The sequence below is a fragment of the Gossypium hirsutum genome, chromosome A11 (assembly GCF_007990345.1).
Source record: "Gossypium hirsutum isolate 1008001.06 chromosome A11, Gossypium_hirsutum_v2.1, whole genome shotgun sequence".
NCBI lineage: Eukaryota > Viridiplantae > Streptophyta > Magnoliopsida > Malvales > Malvaceae > Gossypium > Gossypium hirsutum.
In genome coordinates this window covers 8,984,856-9,009,445 of record NC_053434.1, presented here as the reverse complement: position 1 = coordinate 9,009,445, position 24,590 = coordinate 8,984,856, and the positions used below count along the sequence as shown (strand labels likewise).

The following is a 24,590-nucleotide window of genomic DNA, read 5'->3' as shown; positions in this document are numbered from 1 at the left end:
TTTCAATCACTGAAGATAAAAAGAACCAGACGCGCACTATCATTTTTAGTTTCCCTTGTTCGTAAGGAAAAAACGATACAATGCACAGACAACCAGTAAGAGTATAGGCTGAGTTGCATTTCAGTCCCTTTATTAAAAAAAAAATAATCTTTATACATCTCAAAACATGCTAAATTAGTCTCTCATTTTCTATTTATTTTTTTTGTTAAATAAAGACGTGAAATATCCTGAAAGTTATTTTTTATGGGTAAACTATAAAAATGGTCACCTAATTATACATTTCGTTTTATTTTAGTCATTTAATTACTAATTTTTTTGATTTAGCCACTAAGCTTTTTGAAAGTCAATGTGGGTTTTCTTATTGGTCCAGTAATAAAATTAGTCTTTTAATATTTACACATTCTATAAAATTGATTTAAAATATAAAAAATTCAACCAATCTAATTTACAGAATTTATAATTTTAGTTCTAATTCTAAAAAATAAATTTAGTTCTCAACATTTACAAAATTTATCAATTTAGTCCTAACTCTAAATATTTTAAAAATATATATTAAAAAAATCATTTTTAGCCATCATAACCTATCGGCTAACCCACCTAAAATATTGAAATAAGAAAAAGAGCACCCTCTTTTTTTCAAGTCACTTGCAACATTTTTTTTACTATAGTGTAGGCTTCACACCGATCAAACAAATTGATTTGAAACCTATCTGGAATAATTGGTTACATTATTACTCAAACATATAATATTTTTAATGCCTTTAATTTTTTTTGGATCTTATATTTTTTGTGTTTTATCCCAACTCTTTAGAATTTTTTTTGCAAGTTCTTAAAAGAGAGCCTTTTTTTCTTATATATGGGTTAGCCATAGGGATGGCAAAAAACTCGAAATTGACCTGATAGGGTTGGTTTTTTATTAAAGTTGGGGGACAAGGTGGGACGGGTTAATTTTTAAAAATAGTCTGGTCAGATTGAGGTCGGGTTTAGAATGAAACCACTCACCCCTCCCCAAGATATTTACAAAATTATCATCTATACATATTTAATATTAATTAAATTAAAAATCTATAAAACTTATCACTACTAGTCTCGTTCTATGGTCTATACTAATCCCCTTTCACCCTTATAAGGTTATTTCTCCTATTAAAGACATTTTTTTGTGTGTTGTAATCACACTATTTGTGTAAATATACATTAGCACACAACTCGAGAGATAAATCATTTAGCAAATCTAATAAGAAATTGTGCCAAAACCTTTCATATTTTTTAATTAATCATAATTTCAAAAAAATTAAAAATAAAAAAAATTAAACTCAGGTAAGATTGGATTGAAGTCGGGTATACTATTAATTTTCTGATTCAGGTTTGGGGCGGGTTAGATTTTTTATGTCGAGGTCAAAGCATGGCAATAGAGCATCGGGGAGGACCCAAGTGGGCAAAAAACTGCCCCGCCCCGCCCTGCCCCGTTGCCATCACTAGTTAGCTGATAGATTATAAGGGCTAAAAATTATAATTTTAAAATAAATTAAAAATTTTAGAATTAGGACTAAATTGACAGATTTTATAAATATTGAGCGTCAAATTTATTGAATGTTTTAGAATTGGAACTAAAATGACAAATTTTGTAAACAATGAGGACTAAACTTATTGAAATTTTTTATATTTAGGATCAAACTGAAAGGATGTATAAACATTAGAGAGCTAACTTTGTTATTAGACCAATTTAAAAAAAAAACTACACCAACCTGTAATAATTAAAATATTTAATTTCAAAAAACTTAATGATTAAACCAAAAATTGATTAAAATAGAAAAAAAAACATAATTGAGAAGCTATTTTTATATTTAGCATAAAAACAAAATTCAGCCGGTTGATGTCATTATTTAACATAAAATTTTAGTGAAGAGAGTAATTTATATAATTTAAAAAGTACGAGGATTAAAAAATTATTTAAAAAGTAGCTAAGAAGATAAACAAATCATTCGCTTCTTCTGTGTCTCTCCTTTTCTTTCTTTAAACTTTCGTATTTGTTTCCTACTTTTTCTTCTATTCAATTTAAAACCTTATTCCCCAGTTGTGGAGCTAATGCTGGCCGGATTATTTAACAAAGTATAAAGATAATGCCTGTGTACGACGTCGCTTTCCTTAACGCCGAGCTATCAAAGCCGACGCCGATTTTCGGGGTAAGACTATGGGTATTCGTCGGCCTTCTTTTCGCTTCATTCATTCTCTTCATTTTGTTTCTTCTCTCACTTTGCCTCACTGCCCGCCGCAAATCCGGTAGACACCGCCACCTGCACCCTTCCCCTTCAATCTCCAAAGAGGTTCAACAAATACTCCATCACCCATCCACTGGCGATCACCACCCAATCTCGCCGTCCGCGGAGTTGGGAAAAATGGAGCACGGAATGGTGTTCTCGAGTGAGGAAAGTAGAGGGCCGACGAGTGCAGGTGCCACTGACACGGCATCATTGGGGAGTGGAAGTACAGGGCCGGAAGTGTCTCATCTTGGCTGGGGAAAATGTTATACTTTGAGGGAACTAGAACTAGCTACGAATGGATTGTGTGAAGAGAATGTGATCGGTGAAGGTGGCTATGGAATTGTTTACATTGGCGTTTTAACTGATGGAGCTAAAGTAGCTGTTAAGAACTTGCTTAATAACAGGTATCTCTGGTTAATAAACTTAATTTGATTGCTAAGAGAAAATGATGTTTGTCTTTCCTATTATTCAGTCCATGCAATAGTTAGCTTCTGATCAAAATGATGTTTTTCTTCTTCTTTGCTTACTTGTTTTTATAGATGTATACAAATTAGCTAATCAAAATATTCTATCAACCCTTCAGGGGCCAAGCTGAGAAGGAATTTAAGGTGGAGGTGGAAGCAATCGGGCGAGCACGACACAAGAATCTCGTGAGACTGCATGGATACTGTGTTGAAGGTGCATATAGGTAGTGCCATTCTCTGAAATTAAAGGCTTTTCTTCCCCTTTTTTGGTGTTGATACAAGTGACTTATTGCCTGGTTTTGCTCTACAGGATGCTTGTATATGAGTATGTTGACAATGGCAATTTGGAACAATGGCTTCATGGGGATGTTGGGGATGTCAGTCCTCTTACATGGGATATCCGGATGAATATCATATTGGGAACGGCAAAAGGGTACATCAGCTAGAATTGTATTCTTCGGTTCATGTATACTATTTGTCGTGGTTCTTTGTTATGAGTGTTTAATGCATTGTTTTTGCAGTTTGGCCTACCTTCATGAGGGTCTTGAACCCAAGGTTGTCCATCGGGATGTAAAATCTAGCAACATCCTACTTGATCTCCAGTGGAATCCCAAGGTTTCTGATTTTGGGCTTGCTAAACTCTTGCGTTCTGAAAGGACTTACGTGACAACTCGAGTGATGGGAACATTTGGGTTGGTTGATTTCCTTTTGCAGTTCTTCTAAAAATTAAGATTATATGTTATGAATGCATACATGCATCATAAGAAAAATGTTTGTGTGGTTCATTAATCTAAAACATGAAATTCTTTTCTTCCTTCAGCTATGTTGCTCCGGAGTATGCTTGTACTGGAATGCTGAATGAGAAGAGTGATGTCTACAGCTTTGGAGTGCTTATTATGGATATTATCTCTGGGAGAAGTCCCGTTGACTATAGCCGACCGCAAGGGGAGGTTAGACTTACTAAATTTCATCCTTGGCTAGTCTAGTGTCACAGCTCCTAATGTTGCTAAGTTGGAAATGATTTGATAATTGCAGGTGAATTTGGTGGAATGGTTAAAAATCATGGTTGGGGATCGAAAATCCAAGGAAGTAGTCGATCCTAAACTACCTCAGATGCCTGCTTCAAAAGCACTTAAACGTGTTCTATTGGTTGCTCTTCGATGTGTTGATCCTGATGCAACAAAGAGACCGAAAATGGGACATGTTATCCACATGCTTGAGTCTGATGACCTGCTATTCCATGATGTAGGCACCATTTTTTTGCAAACTACAAAGATATTAGCATTTATGGCACCTGAAGAGGGAGGCTTCATGTTATTTTCTTTGTGGATTGTCTTGTTTTGCAGGAACGGCGGAATGCAAGAGAGCATTCAAATGACCAGCAAACGAATAGCAATGCCACAAAGTTAGGTGGCAGCCGATTTGACAGGGCCTCTGCTTCTCATACATATGAAGGCAATAGCGAAAGGAACCATCACCAGCCAACTAGGTGGAGATAATGCTATCAATGACTAGGTAACTAGCAGATTTAAGCCTCTCATGAAGCATTTTCTTTCTTTCTTTATTTATCTGTGTATTAGTTCCCCAGTGTTTTGATTGTATATGCTCCATTTAAGCAAACAATAATCAGCATTTATCTATGCCTTCTATACAATATGCATTTGTAAATAAAAAAAAAATTGGATGAACTCATAATTGTTATACCATTTGTAATTGATTGTCTTCATTTATTTATAAGAAAAAAAAAAGGTTTCTGGTTTGGTATTTGCTTTTGTGTGAAGATGAGTTAGATAGTTTGAATGGATGTGCAAATTACTTGCAATGCCTGAAATGAGATGAGGAATTGGTGGCGGACCATTTATTCTGACAGAAATAATATAATATATAGATTAACCATCAACATCAGTGAGAAATGGACCCAACAACCAGCTAATTTGATGGAAAAACGACCATAGGGGTTTTGTTGCATTATTGGAACTGCCCAAGAAACAGTAAGGGATGACTATGTCCTTTGTTTTCACCGGGAACGTCTAACCGCAAACGTCAGTTCTGCATTGCTTTTTAAAAATATTTTTAAAAAGGAATTTTCAGCTTTTCCTCTTCTAAAAATATTTTTAGTGTTTAATTATTTTTTTACTCCTCTAATGATATAATACTTTTCCTTTTTTTTCTTGATACTTAATTTCAAATGTGTTAAAATAATTAATTTAAAATAAATTTAAAATATTAATTACAAATATTTAATAGTTATATTTAAATATTTAAAATATAGTTTATATCTTCTAATTAAATTTAATAAATAATTAATATTTATTGCTTAAAAATATTTAAATTTTATATTTTAATATTAAAACATTAACGAGAAGTTATAATAATTTTTTTATATTTTTGTTAAAATATAATAATATTAACTAATTTAAATATTATTTAAATGCATATTTGTTATTTGATAATAATATATCTAAAATAGACATTTTATTTCTCAAAAGTATTTTTTGACAGTAATGCTAAACACTTAAATTTTAAACTAAATTTTTTAAAAACACTTCTTAAAAGTACTTGTCCACAGCACTTTTCAAAAACATTTTTAAAAGTGTGTGATAGAATTTTAACTTGTACTTAGAGCAAAAATGTTGTGTTTTGGACGTAGTCTTAGCCAGCCATCCGCCAATGACCTTTTAATATTATCTACCAATCACGCCATGTTCTAATACTTGGGCGGAATTAGACCGGCGAATTAATTATTACAGCGGGAGGCGATGATTTCATATGTTAAAACGACATAGTAACGAAGAAAACGATGCATAATAATATGAGACAATCTGACGGTGGAATAGTTTTTATGGATTAATGAGATTAGAAAAAGGAAAAATGCTAATGAAGTTATGTGAAATACTGTAATAATTCACAAATTTTAAAAGAGATAATTATAAAAAATACGATTTTCATTAAAAAAATCATAAATAACATGGTATTATTTTTAAATATATTAAATAAAATTAAAAAAAAAACATAACGATATTTTTAGCCCTCCAACTTTACAAAAAAATTATTTTAGCTCTTTATTTATTTTTTTATCCTCTTTTAACTCTTAAACTTGAATTGCTTGTCAAATCACCTAAAAATGAATGGAAAAATTAAGATCTGTTAATTTTGCTAACATGACATATACGTGGATTATCACATAGATGATATGCCAGCATTTAATTTAATTTTTAAAATTTAAAAAGTATTATTTATATTTCTATATTTTTTTAGTTATTTTTAGTTTTAAAAATAATTTAATAATTTTTTTGAATTTTTAAAATTTTAAAAAATTAATTAAATGCTAACGTGTATGTCACATCAGCAAAGTAAAAAAAAGTTTTAACTTTTTCGTCCATTTTGAGGTTATTTAACAAAAATACATGTTTAAGAGATAGAAAAAATTGAAAAAAAATATAGGGTTGAAATGATTTTTTTTTGTAAAGTTAGAGGGTCAAAAAAATCATTATAACTAAAAAAAGAGAATGAATTGGTATAGGTTGCATTTTATATTAAATTTCGAATTTGAATTTTAGACTCATTAAATTGATCAATTAAAATGAAGTGATTTCTTGTGTATATTATACAAAAATAATAAACGGACATAATATTATTATTATATATATATATGATATCACATAAGATTTTAGAAATAATATAATTTAATAAATTATAGTTTCAAAAATTACATGAATTATACTTTGTTATTGAGTTAGTTAAATTTGAGAATTTGAAATTTGAGATTAGTATTAGTTGAAGTTTAAGGTTTAACATCTTGAGACTATGTTATGGATACTTATTTTTGATGGGTGTGGCTTGACTTAGTTCAAACATTTTGTTTTATTTAGTTTATTTTGGACATCATACTAATTGTTTGTATTAATATATTTTTAACTACTTACTCTATACGTGCAATGGTTGGTTGCCCAAGAAATGATATTTTTTCTTCACTTGAATTTAAAGACGATTAATTTAAGGAAAGTAAACGTGATAACTGAGTGTGAGATATAACTTTCAATGTGCGCGGTAACATAAAGCATGCATACTAATCAGCGGAACCGTAGGGATTTAGCGAACCAGCGTGCGGCACTGCTGACCATTTCCTCCTCCCTTTTGCTGGAAAAAAGATTACATTGCCGTGTTTTAATGGTTATGTTATGTTTTGGAATAAAGAAGCGTATTCCACCCGTCAAGCTTCGCTTTTCATTTTGACTCTAGTTTCTGGAAAGCAATCTTTTGCCGTGCTTTAATGGTTATGCCCCCTTTTTTCCTTTTTTCTTTTTATAGCACGATTTCATTACCTAACTGTACAAATAAAACAATTTATATAACTTCTTATTTTTACAGAAATTGATATCAAATGTAAAAATTATTTCAGATATAATAAAAACATATATTCAAAAGACTATAAAAATATAAAAAAGAGATAAATTTAAAAAAATTTTAAGTTATTTTTTGTCTTACAACGATCATGGACGAAATTAGGAGGCTGGCACAGATCCGACCCTCTTAAAATGAATAGAGGTAAAATTACATTTTGATTTCTTTAAAAATATAAAAATAAATTATTAAAATGATAGAAATTATATTTTTTATCATTATAAAATTTAAAATTTAATTTTAAATCCATAAAAAGTTTTCTCATTTCGCACCTTTCAACAATGGAAAATGAATCAATTTATTAAAATAAAAAAAAGTACTTAATTAATACATCTCATTTTCGTAATGAGGCAAATCATAGACTAAATACAGTAATCGCTAGGAAACATGCAAGTGGCATGGCCGCCCATTTTTACCCGTTGATTTTTGGTACTGATTCCAAACGGCTTTGTGGGTAGCTAGGGCTGACGTGTGGGTGTGGGCTAATTGAGAATTCAATTCCAGCCGACAGTCTTTTTATAATCAAATACGACAATGTCCAGTGCTGCTATTCGTAATATAATATCTCTATTTCCCCTCAAATCGTTGTTCTCCACGTACGTGTTCTGTCACGGAATCCTCGTGACAGGCAGTGGTTTAATCAACACTCTAATCTACAACTACCACACAAAATAAAATAAGAGATAAAACCCACTTATTCCAAGGATGAAATTTCAACGAAGATCAAATACACCACGCGTTTGAAGCTTTCATAGAATTTTCCCGATTACCGACTTCTAAATCAGGTATACATCTCTCTTTTCTTTTGTGTTTCGTTTTCTTAATTTCTTGCGATCATTTTAATTCGCTCTTCTTCGTGCGATTTTCAAGAAACCAAAATTCCTTCCCCCTCTCCCCCCTTTTTTTTGTTGCTTTTTTCTTTAGATCTTTTCGATTTGCCAATCTTTTTAGGATTTTGAAGATACAGAAACTTTTTCTTTTGAATTTTTTTGTAGTTGAAGATTATTAGGTATGGGTTATGATTCTTTAAGCTTCAGTTCTTAACAAAGCACTATCTATCTGTGTAGAATTTTTGCATCTACCCGATATAGCGGTATTTTGATTTAAGGATCTAATACTGTGTAAGTTTTTTTTTTTTTTGTTTTCTGTTTTGGATTTTTAAAATCTACGTTTTTTTGACTTTATGTTTCTGGGTGTCTTTGTGATATATATATGCTTGATTCACTAGATCTGGATCTAGTTTACGTGTTTACGACTTTGAATGTTAAAGCTGTGTTTAAAGATGTGATTTTAGTGTTATATTGAAATTTCAGGTTCAGAATCATTTGATTTTATTTTTATGTATAGATAACGTAGATTTGGATAACCATAAAGCAAATGAAGGCAACCAAGCTGATCTTTGTTCGCTGCACCATATCTTTTGCACGTATTAGTCATGCTTTTGGTGTTGAATAATTGGTCTTCTCTGTGGTCAATTGTTTGTCTTTAATCTATAAAATTTATCTAATCTAATTGGTTTTGAAGTTTGATATTTATGAGATATTGTGGTGATTAGATCTAGTGGGTATGGTTTCGGAGAAGGGTTTCAGGAGGAACACCCTTACCTTATTGTTGTTTCCTGGTACTAACGGTTTGTTATTTTTATGGAGATTATTATGGCTTTAAAACTTTGCCTGCGGTTGTAAATATAAAGATGGTTACTTGTGGAAACTTCCAGGTTTTTTTTCATGATCTGTGGAATTATTAATGCTAATTGAGTTTTGAGATCTTGTTTCTATGATGATGGATTTGATTTGTTTTTCTATATTTTGCAGCAAATATCAAGATGAGTCGTCCTCAGGAACCACATCGCCCTTTCTTCCATTTTGCAAATCCTTTCCGTAAGAATTCACATAAGGGTTCTCAGTTTAATCCAAAACTTCGTTCTTTATTGAATGATTTTGAAACCGCCTTATCAAAGAAGCTGCAAAAACTTGTGCCAAATGACAAGGGTGACATCCTTAGCTTGTCATGGATGAAACTAGCAATGGAGTCACTTTCTGATATTCATTGTGACATAAAAAACCTGATAACTGAACTTGACCTCCCTGTGACTGAGTGGGATGAAAAATGGATGGATGTGTACCTGGATATCAGTGTGAAGTTGCTTGATATTAGTATTGCTTTTACCTCTGAGCTTACACGGCTTAACCAAGGCCATCTCTTACTTCAATATGGTCTGCACAAGTTGGAGTCGGATTCCCCAGAACTGTTCAGTCGGGCCTCTTCCTCACTTAATAGCTGGAAACAGCACATTGGCTCCAAAAATCCCAGAGTTGAAACTTGTCGACCTATCTTGGACAACCTTGTTGAGTCACTAAACTTGCCTAAGGTAAAAAACTCTTCCAAAGGAAAAGTATTGATGCGTGCTATGTATGGAGCTAAGGTGGCAACTACTTATATATGTAGTGTCTTTGCTGCAGCTCTCTCTGGTTCTTCCAAGAATTTATTGGACTTAACTGTTCCTAACACGCTACCATGGGCACAAGTTTTTTCTGATGTCCAAAATACTGTGAATGTAGAGATTAGAAATATATTTTCTTGCGGAAAATTTACAGTTGTAAGAGAACTGGATGCTGTTGATGCATGCGTCAAGGAATTGTCAACTTTGCTCCAAGATGGGGTGGGAACAAGTGAAAGGGAGTCATTCAAGAATTCTGTTTCAGATTTGAGAAAGACGGAAGAGAAATTATCCCAAGGGCTAGATAATCTTTTGAAGGTGATAGATAGCTTTTTCAAAGTAGTTTTGATGGGGCGTGATGCTTTGCTTTGTAATCTAAGGAAGGCTGGTGGTGCCGTACCAGATTCAGTGATAGGGAAAAATGTATAAGATAAGTGTGAGGTGAATCACGAATGTAATGCTAAACGTTTCTGTATACAGATGGTTTAGGTATGAGGCCTTGTGTTTTCTGACCAGTAGGCGTATACAACCATGGGGTCATATGCTAGTATGAGTGGTGTCTTAGGGTAGTAATTACTTTGGTTGTACAAGTAATCTTATATATCGAAAATTATATACAAGTATCATATTTGGTTGCAATTGTTCAGTACTTGTTGCTTTGAATTTCCATTCCCCTCTGATATCATTGCGTAATGTGTTTTTTACCAATTTTGCCTTTTCAGTTCAGGCAGGGCAATTCTTGACGGATTTGGCTTCCCCTGTTTATTATTATCCACTGTCCATGTCAACCGTTATGCCATCATTTATCCGCACTTAACATGTGAAGGGTTTTGACAGAAAAATGAATTCAATGGTCTCAATTAAGTAGAAATCATGATTCAAAGGACTCAATAAGATACACTTTTTCTAAGGGCTTTTTTGATATTTTAGCCAAATAAAATGTATGAGTTGAATTTATATTAATGAAGCTTTATATAAAAGAATTGATTATATATATTAGTCAGAAGTGTAGACATTTTCATTTACTTTAGTGTTCTAAAATAATATATATATTTATTATGTACTTGGTATCTTTTTTTAAAAAAAAAATTATATCATTATGTTCATATCATGTCGTATTTATATAATTTTGTTCATGTTTTCATTTTATAATTTATTTGTACGGTGTTCACAATGTAAGGAGGATTATAAATTATAATTTTCACAATATAAGTAATACATGTTTGAACGATGATTATTGTGTTGAAAAACGGGATGTGAAGGAATCCCATTTTTAACATGCATGCTTTGTAAACATAGATTACTTGTAGATTCTTTTTTGTGTAGTTCTTTTCTAAATTTGTAATGGCTTATGATCTTGCCAGAATCGACATTGAATGTTGAAAACATACTCTCTTAGGGATATGACGCGGGAATGGAATGGGATGGGGGCAGTTTTAAATTTTTATGTTTGTGAGAAGTCGTCAGAATGGCAATACAAACAAAAACTATGGTAATGAAGTCCTTGGTATTTCCAAATTCACATATGGTGTTCAATCTGAGATTAGATATTACCGTGGCAGGTGAAGCCACAAGCTATTTCCCTGCTACTGGTACTGCTAGTGTTCTTTTTTTCTTAATCACACAGGCGTGGCCGTGGACTGGACTTTTATATACTACAGTTCCTCTGATCTTTACTTGTTATGAAGGCTTTTGTATGCTGGAACTGCTGATCCTAAGACTTGTTCGATCTTTACTTGTTATGGAACTACCTAAAATATTTGTAGATGTTGCTGAAATCAAAAAGATACTTCCGACATGTATTTTAGAAGCAGTTTTTTTCATGGATGAGACTTGAGAGTGCATTGGCTTTATATATTTATATATAATGTAACACTTGATAAGATAATTAAGAAACAGAAACCCATAAGATCCCAACTATGAGAGCTCTTGCTACATCTAGCTACCAAACTTAGTTTTACTTTGCTACTATCAGTCACATGTATTTCATCCTATATGTACAACTTTTGAGCACCACTCTATCAATGGACAAAGGCTCTGCAGGAAAGTCACAAGCCGTGATTTTCTCCGGCCCTTGATCTGGTAGTTGGTCACATGGCCGAGGACTTACTCCACTCGTGATCCCCTCGACGTCTGTGCAAGTCCATGGTACCTTCTTAGCCTTAGCTGCCATTCCAATCGTGACATTGGATATGCAGATTTGAGTAAAAGGATCACCTTCAATCCCTTCCAACCTGGCAGCCATCGACACATTATCCGCCATGATGTCTCTGTAATTAATCCCCTGAATCACCGGCAATGCATTGGGATCATAGTGATTATCAGCATGTGCTTTATAGTTCCCTGTCATCCAAAACACCCATTTCATGGTATGCAAAGTCATTCCTTTGACGTATATGTCTTTCACGAATCCCCCTCTTCCTCTAGCAGTCTTGATCCTGACCCCGGATTCCGTATGGATGGCCGTGATGTCTTCGGCCCTCACGTCCTCGATTCCGCCCGACATCTCGCTCCCCAGCGCAATGGCTGCGCTATAAGGAGAAATGCATGTCAGCCTCCTAATGACTAATTGTTTGGTGGGCATCCCAAATGAGATCCCATATTCATCCCAACCGCTCTTCACTGCGATACAGTCATCTCCCGAAACTATGTAACTGTCCTCAATTCTAACATTCGTGCAAGAATCTGATCATCAAATTAAACACAAACAGTGATCAGAGCTGAACAACTTATCAGTTTTCGAAAATTACTATTGGCTTGAAATAAACACTATACCTGGATTGATACCATCTGTGTTTGGAGATGTGATAGGAGCAATAATGGTGATGCCTTGTACGAGAATGTTACTGCATCATATAAATGAAAAAACCCCAGAATTCAATTAATCAATGTCATTTCCCACGTGGACGGATGTGATTGAAGAAAGCATATATGATGCTGTTTACCTACTATAAACTGGATGAACATTCCATGATGGAGAGTTGAGAAAGGTTAGGTTGGAAATTTGGATATTGTCCGAGTACATGAATTCGATTAGGTAAGGTCGGGTGTATTTCAATTTGCCCTTGTGGAAATTTTGCCACCAGAATGCACCTTGACCGTCGATTGTACCATTGGCCCCTGATAATTAACACATAAACAGGCTCATTATTGTCTTGAAAATGAATGTTGATATATAAACAGCGTTCATGAACCTACCTGTAACAACGACATCAGTGAGATTAGTTCCAAATATAAGGCTGGCAAACCTTCCACCAGCTGCATCCCTTCCTCGACCATACGACGGTAAAGCCTTCAAAACAGGCCATTCGCTCATATCCTGAATCACTTAACCAAGCAATGAGAGTCAATAGCTGGGTCAGGGATACCTAAGACTATACTAACAATATATTTGTTCAAAAATCACCTACTATACTATGCTATACTAACAATTGTTAGTTGATGCAACAAATCAAACCTGAGAAGCAAGGAGAACAGCATCTTTGTGAAGATAGAGAGTGAAATGGCTGGAGAGGCTAAAGCTCCCAGTCAGCCATTGTCCAGCGGGAACATATAACTGAGCCCCGCCATCATTTGCATACTGGCTCAGATGATTTACTCCATCTTGAAATGCTTTAGTATTTGATGTTTTCCCATCACCAATTCCTCCAAAATCAGTTATTGATGCAGAGTGCGCTCTGCAACTCATAGCTATGTACTCAAACGACTCCAATATCCTTCCTTTCCTGGCCTCAGCTCCTTTTTGACCCAAAATTAATGCCACCAACACAAGGAGTGTGGCTATCCTAGTCACCTGCAAGGTCAACAAGGCTAAGTAAGTACACATTTTAGGTGTTTTATTATTAAGGTGAAGTTAGAAGCTGGGTTATAAACAGAAGGACAAATAAGAGTGCAGAAGGAAGCAAGTATTTCAAGGAACAATGGGCGTTTTAGATTGACATAAAAATAGTTTGGTGCAAAGACCCAAAACAGCTTTCTTTTGATTCAAACTAAGTGCGTATATGCATTATTTGTTTTGTTTGTAAGTGAAGGAAAGAAAGCTGGGGAACGAAAGGTGTAAAGGAAATTTACTTGAATTCTCATGGGAATCATCCTTGCCAACTCCATTGTTGGAAGACTTGCTTTGTGATACGGTAGAGAGACAAATGGTGTCTTATATATAAGGTGAGAGCTCCACTGTTCAAATTGGACAGTAATACAAATTCAAGTAGGATTCTAAGTGTTATGCTAAGTTTACAACTCTTAGGAGTTTTACATTTAAGTAGAGATATATTGTATTTCTTTTTTAAAGTATAGCTGGATAGGGTTTAGTTATAGTTTTATATTATTTAGAAATATATTAAATATTTATTTAATTATATATATATATTTACACACAGTTGAAAAATCCGATATTTTTAATAGGGTTCTTTTTCCTGCTTCATAGACCATATTGAAGTATTGTTTATACTTTACCATTCAATTTTTTTTTTGCACTTAAAATAATTTATCTATTTTTAATTATTTTCAATTTATTTTTATTTTTTAGAAATTTATTGATTATGATTTTTTTTGTTTCCATAAACATCACTTTTTTTAGTGTAATAAAATATACATATTTCATAAAAAATTATTTCTATACGATGTGGTAGAAATCAACGTACGACTTGAAGGACATGATTAATTGTAGATGTCAAAATTTACCACTTTTCATTATGTAGAAATGAATGTGCTTTTTTGTTGACATCCTTTGTTCTTTTATAATTCATCTTTTTGTTGGGTTGTAATATAAATATTACATGATAGAGCTTGAAGAGAAACATTCATTTTTCAGGGGCAAGGATCTAGGGTTAGTTAATAGAAATCAATAAGCTGGAACAACTTCGTAAATCTATTTGTGATATAGAAATTAAAAGTATCTGATCCAAACTATTTTCAAATCAAAAAGAAAAATTGTTGGAATTGGTGTAACTTTTTCGATCAAAAGTGTACATGCAGGAATTAACCGTTCATATGATTCTTTGATAGAAAGGAAAAAAAGAGAAAAAAAAACAATATTTTACTATTTTTGAAATGATTAAATATCACTAATGTTTAAACTCAATAATTCTCAAAAAAAAAAAAAACTCTTAACAGAAATAGTTGTAGTTTCTCTTTCTTATGTGTATTTATCTCTCTTGTGATTTTGCATTTTTTTTCTTTTTAAATTTGAGAAATAAATTTGTGGCTAGTATTACATTCTCAACTGAATCGATAAGGAAGAGCACCATTTCCATTGTCTGATTTTGTAGTTAATGGGAGAAACGTGGAGTTAGCACTTAGCACTCTGAGTAGCCTGGGAGTGTGGTATGGAACTTTATCATCATATATTATTTCCATTTACCAACCAAAAACACCAGCTAGTGGCAATAACGATGATGGATCCCTGGAGGAAAGCAAGGCTGCAATTAGGGGTGGCTGATTTATTATTTTTAAAAAATGTGCTAGATAGGCATGTGACTTTAGTTGTGACCTTTTTATGTTGCGGACAAAAATAGGATTTGGGTTTTATTTATTTATTTTATTTTAATCTGTTGCCGCTCGGCCGGTTCTGCTAGAAAATATAAATGGGTCCCCATTATAGACTCATTGGGGTCACTTTCTTGGAGTTAGCTTAAAAAGTTTTCATCTCGTGACGCCCTTGCACTCTTGCCTCCAATCCACCTCCACCACCATTGCCGACCCATTTCACGGGTGAATATATTGGTAGGTCCCTTTCCCTCCATTCTCTTCATCATTACTGACCTCCTCACCTAGAATATACCACCTTTCTAGCTTCTACTACTATTAGAGAACCAGACTTTATATTTAAATTACAATTTTGAAGAAGAGATGTATTGACAGGGTTTAATCTTTCTTCCAAATTTACAAATTTCAACCCATTTGTTCTCAAAAAGTTTTTGATAATTGCATTGGCATTAAAGAAAAATGAGTTTGTCTTCGAGATTATAATGAATGTTGTTAAATATGTTAATGTGAATGCCAGTCCCCTTAAACGAGAAATCCAGAGAGTGGTGGCTTTTATGGTTGAAAACAATAGCTTTTTGGCCTCTTCTTAAATCAGGTAGCAAGTCAAAAAAGTTTCACATGAGCCCCATTCCTGTGTGTGAAACACAGTTTGTCTCACTAAATCCATTCTGGTCCAATGGGACTCTTCAAAATTGTGAACTATATTATCCCTTACCCATGCCTTCTTTTACATCAATATTTTTTTTAATAATATCCATTTCGACAGAATTGCGCATAAAATATCAGTTAGACACTTGGTTGTAAAAATAAAAATATGTGATTCTTGTGACTACCGCCGGCGGGAAAATATGTTTGATCTTATATGATATCACATGTATTTGAACTTGACGCATAACATCAGTGTTTAATATTTATATACCAGTTTCTAAACTTTAAATATGATAAGAATAGAGTAAATAGTAGCAATACTCAAATTCAGTTCACGTGAGTGGCAATAGTCAGTCTCCCCATCAGGTTCGGAATTTGGAGTTTTCTTAATACCAATTGAGAAACCAGAGATTAGGAAGCATTTGCATGTGTGGCAACCCCACAACTAAACAGGACACACTATCCTTATTAACTATGATAGCCGCTTGTTAATTATTTTTGAGTGTTTGTATTTGAAAGAAGTTAAATTTTTTATTTATATATTACGGTCTTCTAGATAAGATGTCTTAGGTAGATTCCTTTGCATGACAACATGTATTTTATCTTAAGATTAACACGTGTTCTCCAGACGTGGGTTCACATGCATGATAATGTGAACATCCCACGTGCGAACCCATACGGAAATGCAAACTATACATACTGTTATTGTTAGAGCAAAGAGGATCAGGTCGATCTTAGTCGAGTAGACGAGTAATAAGTTGATAATAGCACCGTAACAAAACTATAATAGATTTGAATTTTATAATGTTATGTACGTTCCGGTATTTTAAAGTTTTGTCTGTCGAAAATGCATTTTCTAAGTATAAACTAAAACCTGTTGGTAGTCTTTTTCACACACATGATTGTGAGAATGATTTCTGGTGGTCTTAATTCAAGTGAATCTTTTAATAACAAAAGCTAACAAGGATTAATCAAATTTCCAAAGAGGCTTATACGCTTACAACGAAGCAAAAATATAATTATATTACCTTAGCAGACCACGACTGGCACAATTCTTTAAAAAAAAAATTAGACTTTAGAATAGTTGAGATCTGAAGTAAGACAATAAATTTTGAGCGTCATTGGTAAGGAAAAAAAAAGATGAGATGATGGTTTTCTATTCTAATGCATAAAAATTAATCATTCTACATTAGAATGATGAGAGGAGAGAAAATGAGTGAAATGTGTAATGTTAGTTTAAAATTATGCCTTTTTCAAATGTTTTATTTTTTCCTTCTATTTTTCCATCTTTCCTATTTAGTACACTTACAGAATGAAAAAAAAAATATTTTCTATCCCTTCATTTTTTCTTTCTACTCTACCAAGTAAGCAAGTAAACATACTTTCGACCAATAAAACTGACCCACTTGTAATCACAACCCAACCTAATTAAAGTGAAAAGAGGCTAACCAAACTTTGGTGACATAGGCCCAAATAGCATATTTAGATGGGTCAAGTCTAGGCATATTTAACTTAAAATTGGGATTAGACTCAAAAGGCCCATTTAGGGGTTTACTGCCTACATTCAACAGATCTATCTCAACCTTTAATCATTCTTCCCCCACACTTCACATTATATATAGTTGTGTAAAATTATAAATTAAAATTTTGAATATTAAAATATATTCTAAATACTTATACACTTCGTACATTTGAAATTTAATCTTATTTTAGTTTCTTTATATTTTCTATTTATAATTTTATTTTAATTTTTTATATTTTTATTTATAAGTCTAGTTATTATCACCATTAAAATTCTGCTATTAAATTTAATGTTTTGAAATTTAAAACAAATATTCACTTAGTAGTTATATAACAATAAAAATAACATTGAAAATAATCATATGAATTAAAAAAAAAACTCATTCGAACTTGTTTCTATAAAATATTTCTTTTGTGGAAATAGTATTCTTTAAAGAAAATTGACAACATCGATTTAATTTCTGTTAATTATTTATACTAACAAATGACATTACAAAGTAGCAGAACCAAATAATGTCGAATGTCTTTTTTAACTATTTAATTATTATTTTATTATACCCTAAAAACAAATAACATAAACCCAACAACTTGCTGGACTAGCAATATATAGAATAATTATATTAAAATTCCGAAAACATTTCAAGATTTGCTCATTCCCACTAAGTTAAAGATATGGTTAAGTAATTAAGTTGATTCTAATCTGATTGATTAATTCCTTTTATAACCCCAAATTCCTTTCTTAGTCTAATATCAAATATTGATATATTCTAATCCCGTACAATTCTATTTCCTATTTTCAATGTTGTTAAAGAAACTAACAGTGAGGGGTTTATGGACAAAAGCGCCACTGTCATACTACTTATTATATTTTTAAAATTTAATTCTAGTTATTATCATAAAAATATAATTTTAAATTTATGCATCTCATAATATTCATAATTATCATTTACTAATAACAACCATTAAATCTGTCAAACAGTTCGCTTCAGCCTATTTATGTATTTTTCAATTTCCATTAATTGATTATACTTTAAAAAAAATTATGTCTTAGAAAATTAAAGAAAGTAAAAAGATTTTGTTTTAAAGTGGAAACAAAACAAAATAATCATTTTTTTAAATTTAGTTTTTTATTTAAATTTAACTTTTTAACTTTAAAAAAATTAAAATTTAACCATTAATCTTTCAAAAATAATCAAATAGTTGGTTTTCTAATAAAAATATTGATTAAAACATTTAAATTTTAAATATTGCTGACTATATGACTATCCACATGTAGAGTTGTTTATGGGTCAGGTCGGGCCTAAATATGATATTAGCTTACTTTATGTTTGCTCAAGTTTTGCTCGACCTAAAATATGAGTTTAAAATTTTATCTAAATCTATCCAGATTTGTAAATAGTTAATCGAAACTCATTTTAGAGCTGTCTATATTAATTTTTAAGAAAATTGAAATTAAAAATATATTTATATTTTTTATTTATTAATTTTATACATAAATTTTTTTAGTGTTTACATTAAAGTAATATATAAAAATAACATAATAGAAACATTACATACTTACAAAAATATGCTGATTGGCTCGAGCTCTAACAATCAATATTTTAATCGGACTTAATTTCTTGTTCAAACTCATTTTTTGAGTCTAATATTATTGTCCAAATCCTCCCAAATTTCAGACGAAGCCTAAAATTGTATTTACATGTACTTTATTATTATTTATAATTTTTATAATATTGTTATATCAGCATAAACTAATTATATATGAATTGTTATGTGAGTTGTTATGCCAATATTGTTAAAAAATTAATATTTTAGTGAATATTTTTATTAAAAATTATTTAATTCTTTTTAAATGTTGTAATTGAATTTAATTAAAAAAATAAAAGCTAAATTTGCAAAATTAAGGCCTGAATTTCGTTATGCCAAACAAAATACTAAGGAAATTGTATTGAACCGAGAGACGTCTATTTTTGAGAAAACGCTACCACTTTGGCTTTGGTCAGCTCTACTTCTTTTCACCTCTCTTCAATTCCTTTGCACAGTTTTCAGATGTGCAAAAAAAAAAAAATCCCTCTTCACATCTAACATCAGCTCTAAGTTAGAACTAGGAATCTAGGATTAGAATTGCTGAGCCAGCCTTCGACACCAAATCTCTAATTAAGCTCTTAATCAGTGAAGTCCTTTTCGTTTCTGGGGTTTCATGAGTCCTGATTCCAGACCATGAAAAGCAATCGAAAAGTTGAAGAAAACTTTCTATGGGATCAAATCATGAAAAAACATTTTTCTATTGCTTGGACCTTCCCCAAGTTGCTAGTTTCTTCCGTTCTTTTGATTTCTATTATCTGCATCTTCTACAATCTAAGCTTCTCCAATGCCTCAAACCCGTCTAATCACAGATCCAATATCATCAACACCCTTCATGTTGTTGACCAAGCGATGCCGCCACCTGTTTCTTCCCCACCAAAACTCGGTCCTCCAGAAAAAACTACCCTTCACCACTTAGTTTTCGGCATTGCCGCCTCGGCTCGGCTATGGGAGCATCGGAAAAATTACATAAAACTCTGGTGGAAGTCCCAAGAAATGCGTGGCACCGTCTGGTTAGACAAGGCCGTCGCAAATAGGTCCGACGATCATCTTTTGCCGCCGGTAAAGATCTCATGCGACACTTCCAAGTTCAAGTACAAGAACCTGAAAGGCCACCGTTCTGCCATTAGGATATCCCGCATAGTGTCCGAGACTCTACGGCTTGGCTTTGAAGATGTGAGATGGTTCGTGATGGGAGACGATGATACATATTTTGTGCCGGAGAATTTGGTTAGAGTTTTGTCAAAATACGATCATAATCAGTTGTATTACATTGGGAGCTTGTCGGAGAGTCATTTGCAGAACATACATTTTTCTTATGGGATGGCTTATGGCGGTGGAGGCTTCGCCATCAGTTACCCTTTGGCTAAAGCTCTTGCCAAAATGCAAGATAGGTGTATACAGAGATACCCCGGATTGTACGGTTCCGATGACCGGATACACGCTTGCATGGCGGAGCTTGGAATTCCCCTCACCAAGGAACCCGGATTTCACCAGGTTTGTCTGTTTATTTATTTATTTACTTTTTACTTTTTCTTTATCAGTCATTTTGCTGATTTTAACGAAGACCAAGAAATTGAACAATTCAAATATTGGAAGATTTTGGTTCCTTTTTGGGTCCAAACTCCAAAAATCTTGATGGTTTTTGTTTGATTCTTCCAGTTTAGGGTCAAAACCCTTGAATATATTTAAAAAAATAAGAAGAAAATTAAATTAAGTATAATCAAGCTTTTTAGAAATTTCCTTAAAAGTTGAAAATTTGTTTTTAGACAAATCTAGTACTTGGGGTTTGTTCCCTATTCCTACTCGAATTAATTAAAATAAAAATCCAAATCAAATAATAATATAATCAGACATTTTCTGTGGGTTTATCATTATTTTTGAAATTTATTTTAAAATAAGTAGATGAAATTATTTCCTTTAAAAAAAAATTACATATAGCTAATGCACCATTTGCGGGTTATTCCCTGTTATCTAGGAATAATATGAAAAACCTAATCCACCCATAAAGTTGAATTTAGAGTTGCCGGATTTGGATTGTTAAAATTACCTAATATAATCCTACTTCTTTTTCTGTTTTATTATCATCATGTCCTTTAGGTTTTAATAACGACGGTTTATACAAATTCAAATTATTGGGTATTTTTCATTATGTCGCATATCACGGCATGGATAGAGGCATAGTTCAAACAAGCCGGTGTTCTTTTGGTTCTCATGTTTCAGCCCTTTGCAATGAATCCATTGACTGTGGAACCTAAGCCAATGCTCCGCTCCACGGTTGTTTGTGCAAACTCACATTGGACCCCATCGTTGCAATTTGGTCGCTTCTCCTTTTAACGTTTTCGATCTTCTTCTGTCTGTCGTAATAAGTCTTTTCTCCTTTCTTTAATACCCTAATTATGTTCTAACACACGTGGACGACAAGATCTCGATATCAGTTTTAACTAAGGACTTCGATGTCGACACGCGTTTCACTTGAAAAAAAGTGCTTTGACTTGGTTGATGACCCATTTCAACACTGATTATGGGAACTTTTGCTTTTCGTCGGTTTTTATACGTCACTGTTTTTTTTTTTTGAAAAAATCTGGTTTCAAATTTCAAATACGGCTTATCTTTGATTTTATTCAATCATTTTCGGTTTTTAGTCTAAATTTATTCTTTCTCATTTATTAATAATTATTCGAATTACAATCTTAAAAAACTAATCCATGGTTATGATTGGTTTTATATCAGTACGATGTTTATGGGAGCTTATTGGGCCTACTATCGGCTCACCCTGTAGCTCCTCTAATCTCTATCCACCACCTAGACGTGGTTGAGCCCATATTCCCAAACGTTAACAGGGTCCAAGCCCTTCAACGTCCAAGGGTTCCAATAAAACTGGACTCCGCGGCAATCATGCAGCAATCGGTTTGCTACGACAAAACCCGAAGCTGGACAATCTCGGTCTCTTGGGGCTACACCGTTCAAATATACCGAGGCATATTTTCAGTTAGAGAGATGGAAATGCCTGACAGAACTTTCTTGAACTGGTATAAGAGAGCTGATTACACTGGCTTCTCTTTTAACACCCGCCCCGTTGCAAGACATGCTTGCCAGAAACCGTTTGTGTTTTACTTGTCTAATGCTTTGTACAACAAGAACACGAACCAGACAGCTAGCGAGTATGTTCAGGACCGGCTTCCAAGCTCTGAGTGTAAATGGAACATGGCGAATCCTTCACGGATTGAGAGAGTCCAGGTTTATAAAAACCTGATCCCCATTTATGGGACAAGGTAAGTTTGTTGTTTCATGGTTTTGCTTGGTCGAATGTGACCGTAGAGTTATAAGTTGGCCTGATAACTCTGTTTTGTGTTTGTTTTTTAACAGGCTCCGCGAAGGAATTGTTGCAGGGTCTTGCCAAGGAAAAAGAAAGGCACCATGGCTATTGATGTCCGAGTTTGCGGAGAAGATGATGTCATTGAATTGCAATGAGCAGTTTCAGTCATTATTTGATTACTTTGCCTCTTTTGTGAAGTTTAGACGATATAATAGCCTTAGCAATGGATGTTGAATAGTTTGTTATAGAAAATCGTTACAGCAAAAAAGCATTTTACATGATTTACGTTTTACATATTTATAACAACTTAAAGTCTTCATTGAGGGCTCGCTCAGAGACTTCAATTAAAGTAATGAGGAATTTGGGGTATCTTCCCCACCGCAAGCAGAGCTGTGGGCTACGTTTGATGGCCTCTCGTTAGCTTCGAATGAAGGCCATCGGAATGTGATTCTAGAGATGGACGACTTGCAAGTGGTTAATATGCTGAACCATGTTGATGTTGTGGACAGTAGCTGCACTGTTATTACGAGCATCAGAGGACTATTGGACTGTCTGGAATGTTAAGATTGAACGTGTATACAGGGAAGGAAATGTGGCTGCAGACTGCTTGGCGCATATGGATTCTATCGCTAGTTATGGTTTATGCATTTTAAGGGATGTCCCTTCTAGGCTAGCTTCTATTTCGTCTGAAGATTAATCTGGTTCTGCTCGAGGGCAACTGTGCTGGTTCTGCTCGAGGGCAACTGTGCACTTCAGTTTCATCATTTGTTAGATAAGGCTGTTTAGCCTCTTTTATTTGTATAAAAAGCATAAATTGCAATTTTGCATATGAATTGTTTTGTTTTGGCTATGGCGGGTTTTGATCATTTAGATGTATTTCTGCTAGTTTCAGTCAATACTAACTTAGTACTAGTTTGTACCAATTCATAGCACAAAATTTTGATATTTTAAATTAAATTTTAATTTTTTTTATTTTACCCATTTTAATTTTTCTAATATTACATTTAAAATTGATAGCTATTAAATTAAATTATTGAATATAATAAATAATTTTAAAACTTATATTTTTATGGATGTAATTGAGATATATTTGCAAATATATAATATATAATTTATTTTTGACTAAAAAATATATAATTTATTAAGATACTAAAGGTTAAACTACAAATATAGAAATAAATAATATTTAAATGTATATATAATTCATAAATAAACTAAAAAATAGACTATAAATATATATAATAATTAAAAATATCAATAAACTCGAAATGATATATTGAAACATGTTGGTATTGGTACATACCAATACTAAGACAAAAACAATACTCCCATACGGTACTAATTACCTTGATTTATACCATTGGATGGGATTTGATAAGGAGAATGCCGAGATATCTTAAATCAAGACCTATTTTATATTTGCTTTTAGCAGCCAATCTAATTCTTTTTTGTGAGGTAGATTTAGGATAGGTACGGATAATTAAGAATATCTTATATCAATTTATTATTTTTAGGCAATCGAATAAATAGTTGGAAAATTAAGAAAAAGTATTTTAAAAATGTGGGTGATGAAATTTCTTGCTCCATAAGTGGAATGTTGGAATTTTAAAGAGTTTTAGGAGTTTATCTGGAAGTATTTTTATTTCATAACCTATAAATTTATTATCGATAAGGTTAAAAAAGATTAACTAGGTGGAATGTAAATTTGTCGTCTTTAGCGGAACATGTTACATGCGAGATCTATCCTTATGGCTATTCCAAATTCAGTGAGCCTTAGGGAATATGGAGAAAATGGTTAGATGCTTTGTTTGGAGGCCGATTGGCACAAGTCGAAAACCAACTTTGATAGCAAATTCTATTGTTTGGAAGTCTCTTACTACTAGGATTTGGGGAGAAATAAAAGAAATCGAATGGTGGACAATAGGTGAGGGGAAAAGTGTTAAATTTTGGTTGGGTGCCTGGGTACCTAATGTTGGTCCATTACGGGATCATTGTTCTGATAAGTCCATAGACGTTGATGCGTTAGGATGTTGGAAGTGGAGCTAATTGCAACTGTATTTCCTCCAAGTGAAGTTGCTGGATCCAATAATTGCTTGTGGAATTGGTCTAAAATTGGTCAATTCTGTGTCTAAAAGTTATACGAGTTTAGCGAAGGGAAGATGGGCGCCAATGGGCAAGAGATGGATTATAATATGGACACTCAAATGCTCGCAAAGGGTCCAGTTTTAATTATGGCTAATGGTAAATGATAGATTGTTAACGAACTCCGAAAGGTGTAAACGCGGGATGGCTACAGATGCCTCATGCTTAATTTGCGAATGTTTCCGAGAGACGACCTTGCATGTGATCAGAGATTGTGCAGCTTCGCATTCGACATGGATTCACTTTGTGTCGCAGCAAATTAGAGGTAACTTCTTCAATTTGCCACTTGCTTAATATTCAGCATGATACAATATTTCATT

The 24,590-nt window shown here is 32.9% G+C and overlaps 3 protein-coding genes and 1 pseudogene across 9 annotated transcripts; 3 read left to right on the top strand and 1 right to left on the bottom strand.

Annotated features, from left to right (window-relative positions):
• Window positions 1–1,964: 1,964 nt before the first annotated feature.
• On the top strand, window positions 1,965–4,489 carry LOC107924226 (probable serine/threonine-protein kinase At1g01540). Of its 2 annotated transcripts, XM_016854571.2 has the most exons (8): window positions 1,979–2,183; window positions 2,285–2,665; window positions 2,845–2,949; window positions 3,036–3,158; window positions 3,247–3,417; window positions 3,546–3,675; window positions 3,761–3,970; window positions 4,072–4,489. In XM_016854571.2, exons 2-8 carry the CDS (start codon window positions 2,397–2,399, stop codon window positions 4,222–4,224), a joined length of 1,161 nt encoding a protein of 386 aa, XP_016710060.2. In that variant the 5' UTR covers window positions 1,979–2,183; window positions 2,285–2,396; the 3' UTR covers window positions 4,225–4,489. The 2 variants fall into 2 exon arrangements, with proteins under 2 accessions (XP_016710059.2, XP_016710060.2); XM_016854570.2 differs by having other exon boundaries at window positions 1,965–2,665.
• A 3,188-nt stretch (window positions 4,490–7,677) lies between these two features.
• On the top strand, window positions 7,678–10,208 carry LOC107923870 (protein BPS1, chloroplastic). Of its 6 annotated transcripts, none has more exons than XM_041080961.1 (3): window positions 7,684–7,914; window positions 8,779–8,846; window positions 8,944–10,208. In XM_041080961.1, the coding sequence occupies exon 3, from the start codon at window positions 8,955–8,957 to the stop codon at window positions 9,996–9,998; it is 1,044 nt and encodes a 347-aa protein (XP_040936895.1). In that variant the 5' UTR covers window positions 7,684–7,914; window positions 8,779–8,846; window positions 8,944–8,954; the 3' UTR covers window positions 9,999–10,208. The 6 variants fall into 6 exon arrangements, with proteins under 6 accessions (XP_016709522.2, XP_040936895.1, XP_040936893.1 ...); XM_041080959.1 differs by having other exon boundaries at window positions 8,477–8,846; XM_016854035.2 differs by lacking the exon at window positions 8,779–8,846 and adding an exon at window positions 8,197–8,250.
• A 1,194-nt stretch (window positions 10,209–11,402) lies between these two features.
• On the bottom strand, window positions 11,403–13,858 carry LOC107923871 (probable polygalacturonase). Its single transcript, XM_016854037.2, has 6 exons — window positions 13,641–13,858; window positions 13,027–13,362; window positions 12,768–12,888; window positions 12,515–12,689; window positions 12,345–12,415; window positions 11,403–12,254 (listed from the first exon to the last, which is right to left on the bottom strand). Exons 1-6 carry the CDS (start codon window positions 13,674–13,676, stop codon window positions 11,545–11,547), a joined length of 1,449 nt encoding a protein of 482 aa, XP_016709526.2. The 5' UTR covers window positions 13,677–13,858; the 3' UTR covers window positions 11,403–11,544.
• A 5,345-nt stretch (window positions 13,859–19,203) lies between these two features.
• Window positions 19,204–22,447, top strand: LOC121209723 (uncharacterized; annotated as a pseudogene).
• Window positions 22,448–24,590: the final 2,143 nt, after the last annotated feature.

Coding starts and splice junctions, on each gene's coding strand:
- LOC107923870 (XM_016854033.2), top strand. CDS start 8,955: ATGAGTCGTCCTCAGGAACCACATCGCCCTTTCTTCCATTTTGCAAAT.
- LOC107924226 (XM_016854570.2), top strand. CDS start 2,121: ATGCCTGTGTACGACGTCGCTTTCCTTAACGCCGAGCTATCAAAGCCG. Junction 2,950..3,035: donor TGTGTTGAAGGTGCATATAG/GTAGTGCCATTC, acceptor TTTGCTCTACAG/GATGCTTGTATATGAGTATG. Junction 3,418..3,545: donor CGAGTGATGGGAACATTTGG/GTTGGTTGATTT, acceptor TTCTTCCTTCAG/CTATGTTGCTCCGGAGTATG.
- LOC107923871 (XM_016854037.2), bottom strand. CDS start 13,676: ATGGAGTTGGCAAGGATGATTCCCATGAGAATTCAA. Junction 12,889..13,026: donor CTGTTCTCCTTGCTTCTCAG/GTTTGATTTGTT, acceptor TAAGTGATTCAG/GATATGAGCGAATGGCCTGT. Junction 12,416..12,514: donor GTTCATCCAGTTTATAGTAG/GTAAACAGCATC, acceptor TATATGATGCAG/TAACATTCTCGTACAAGGCA.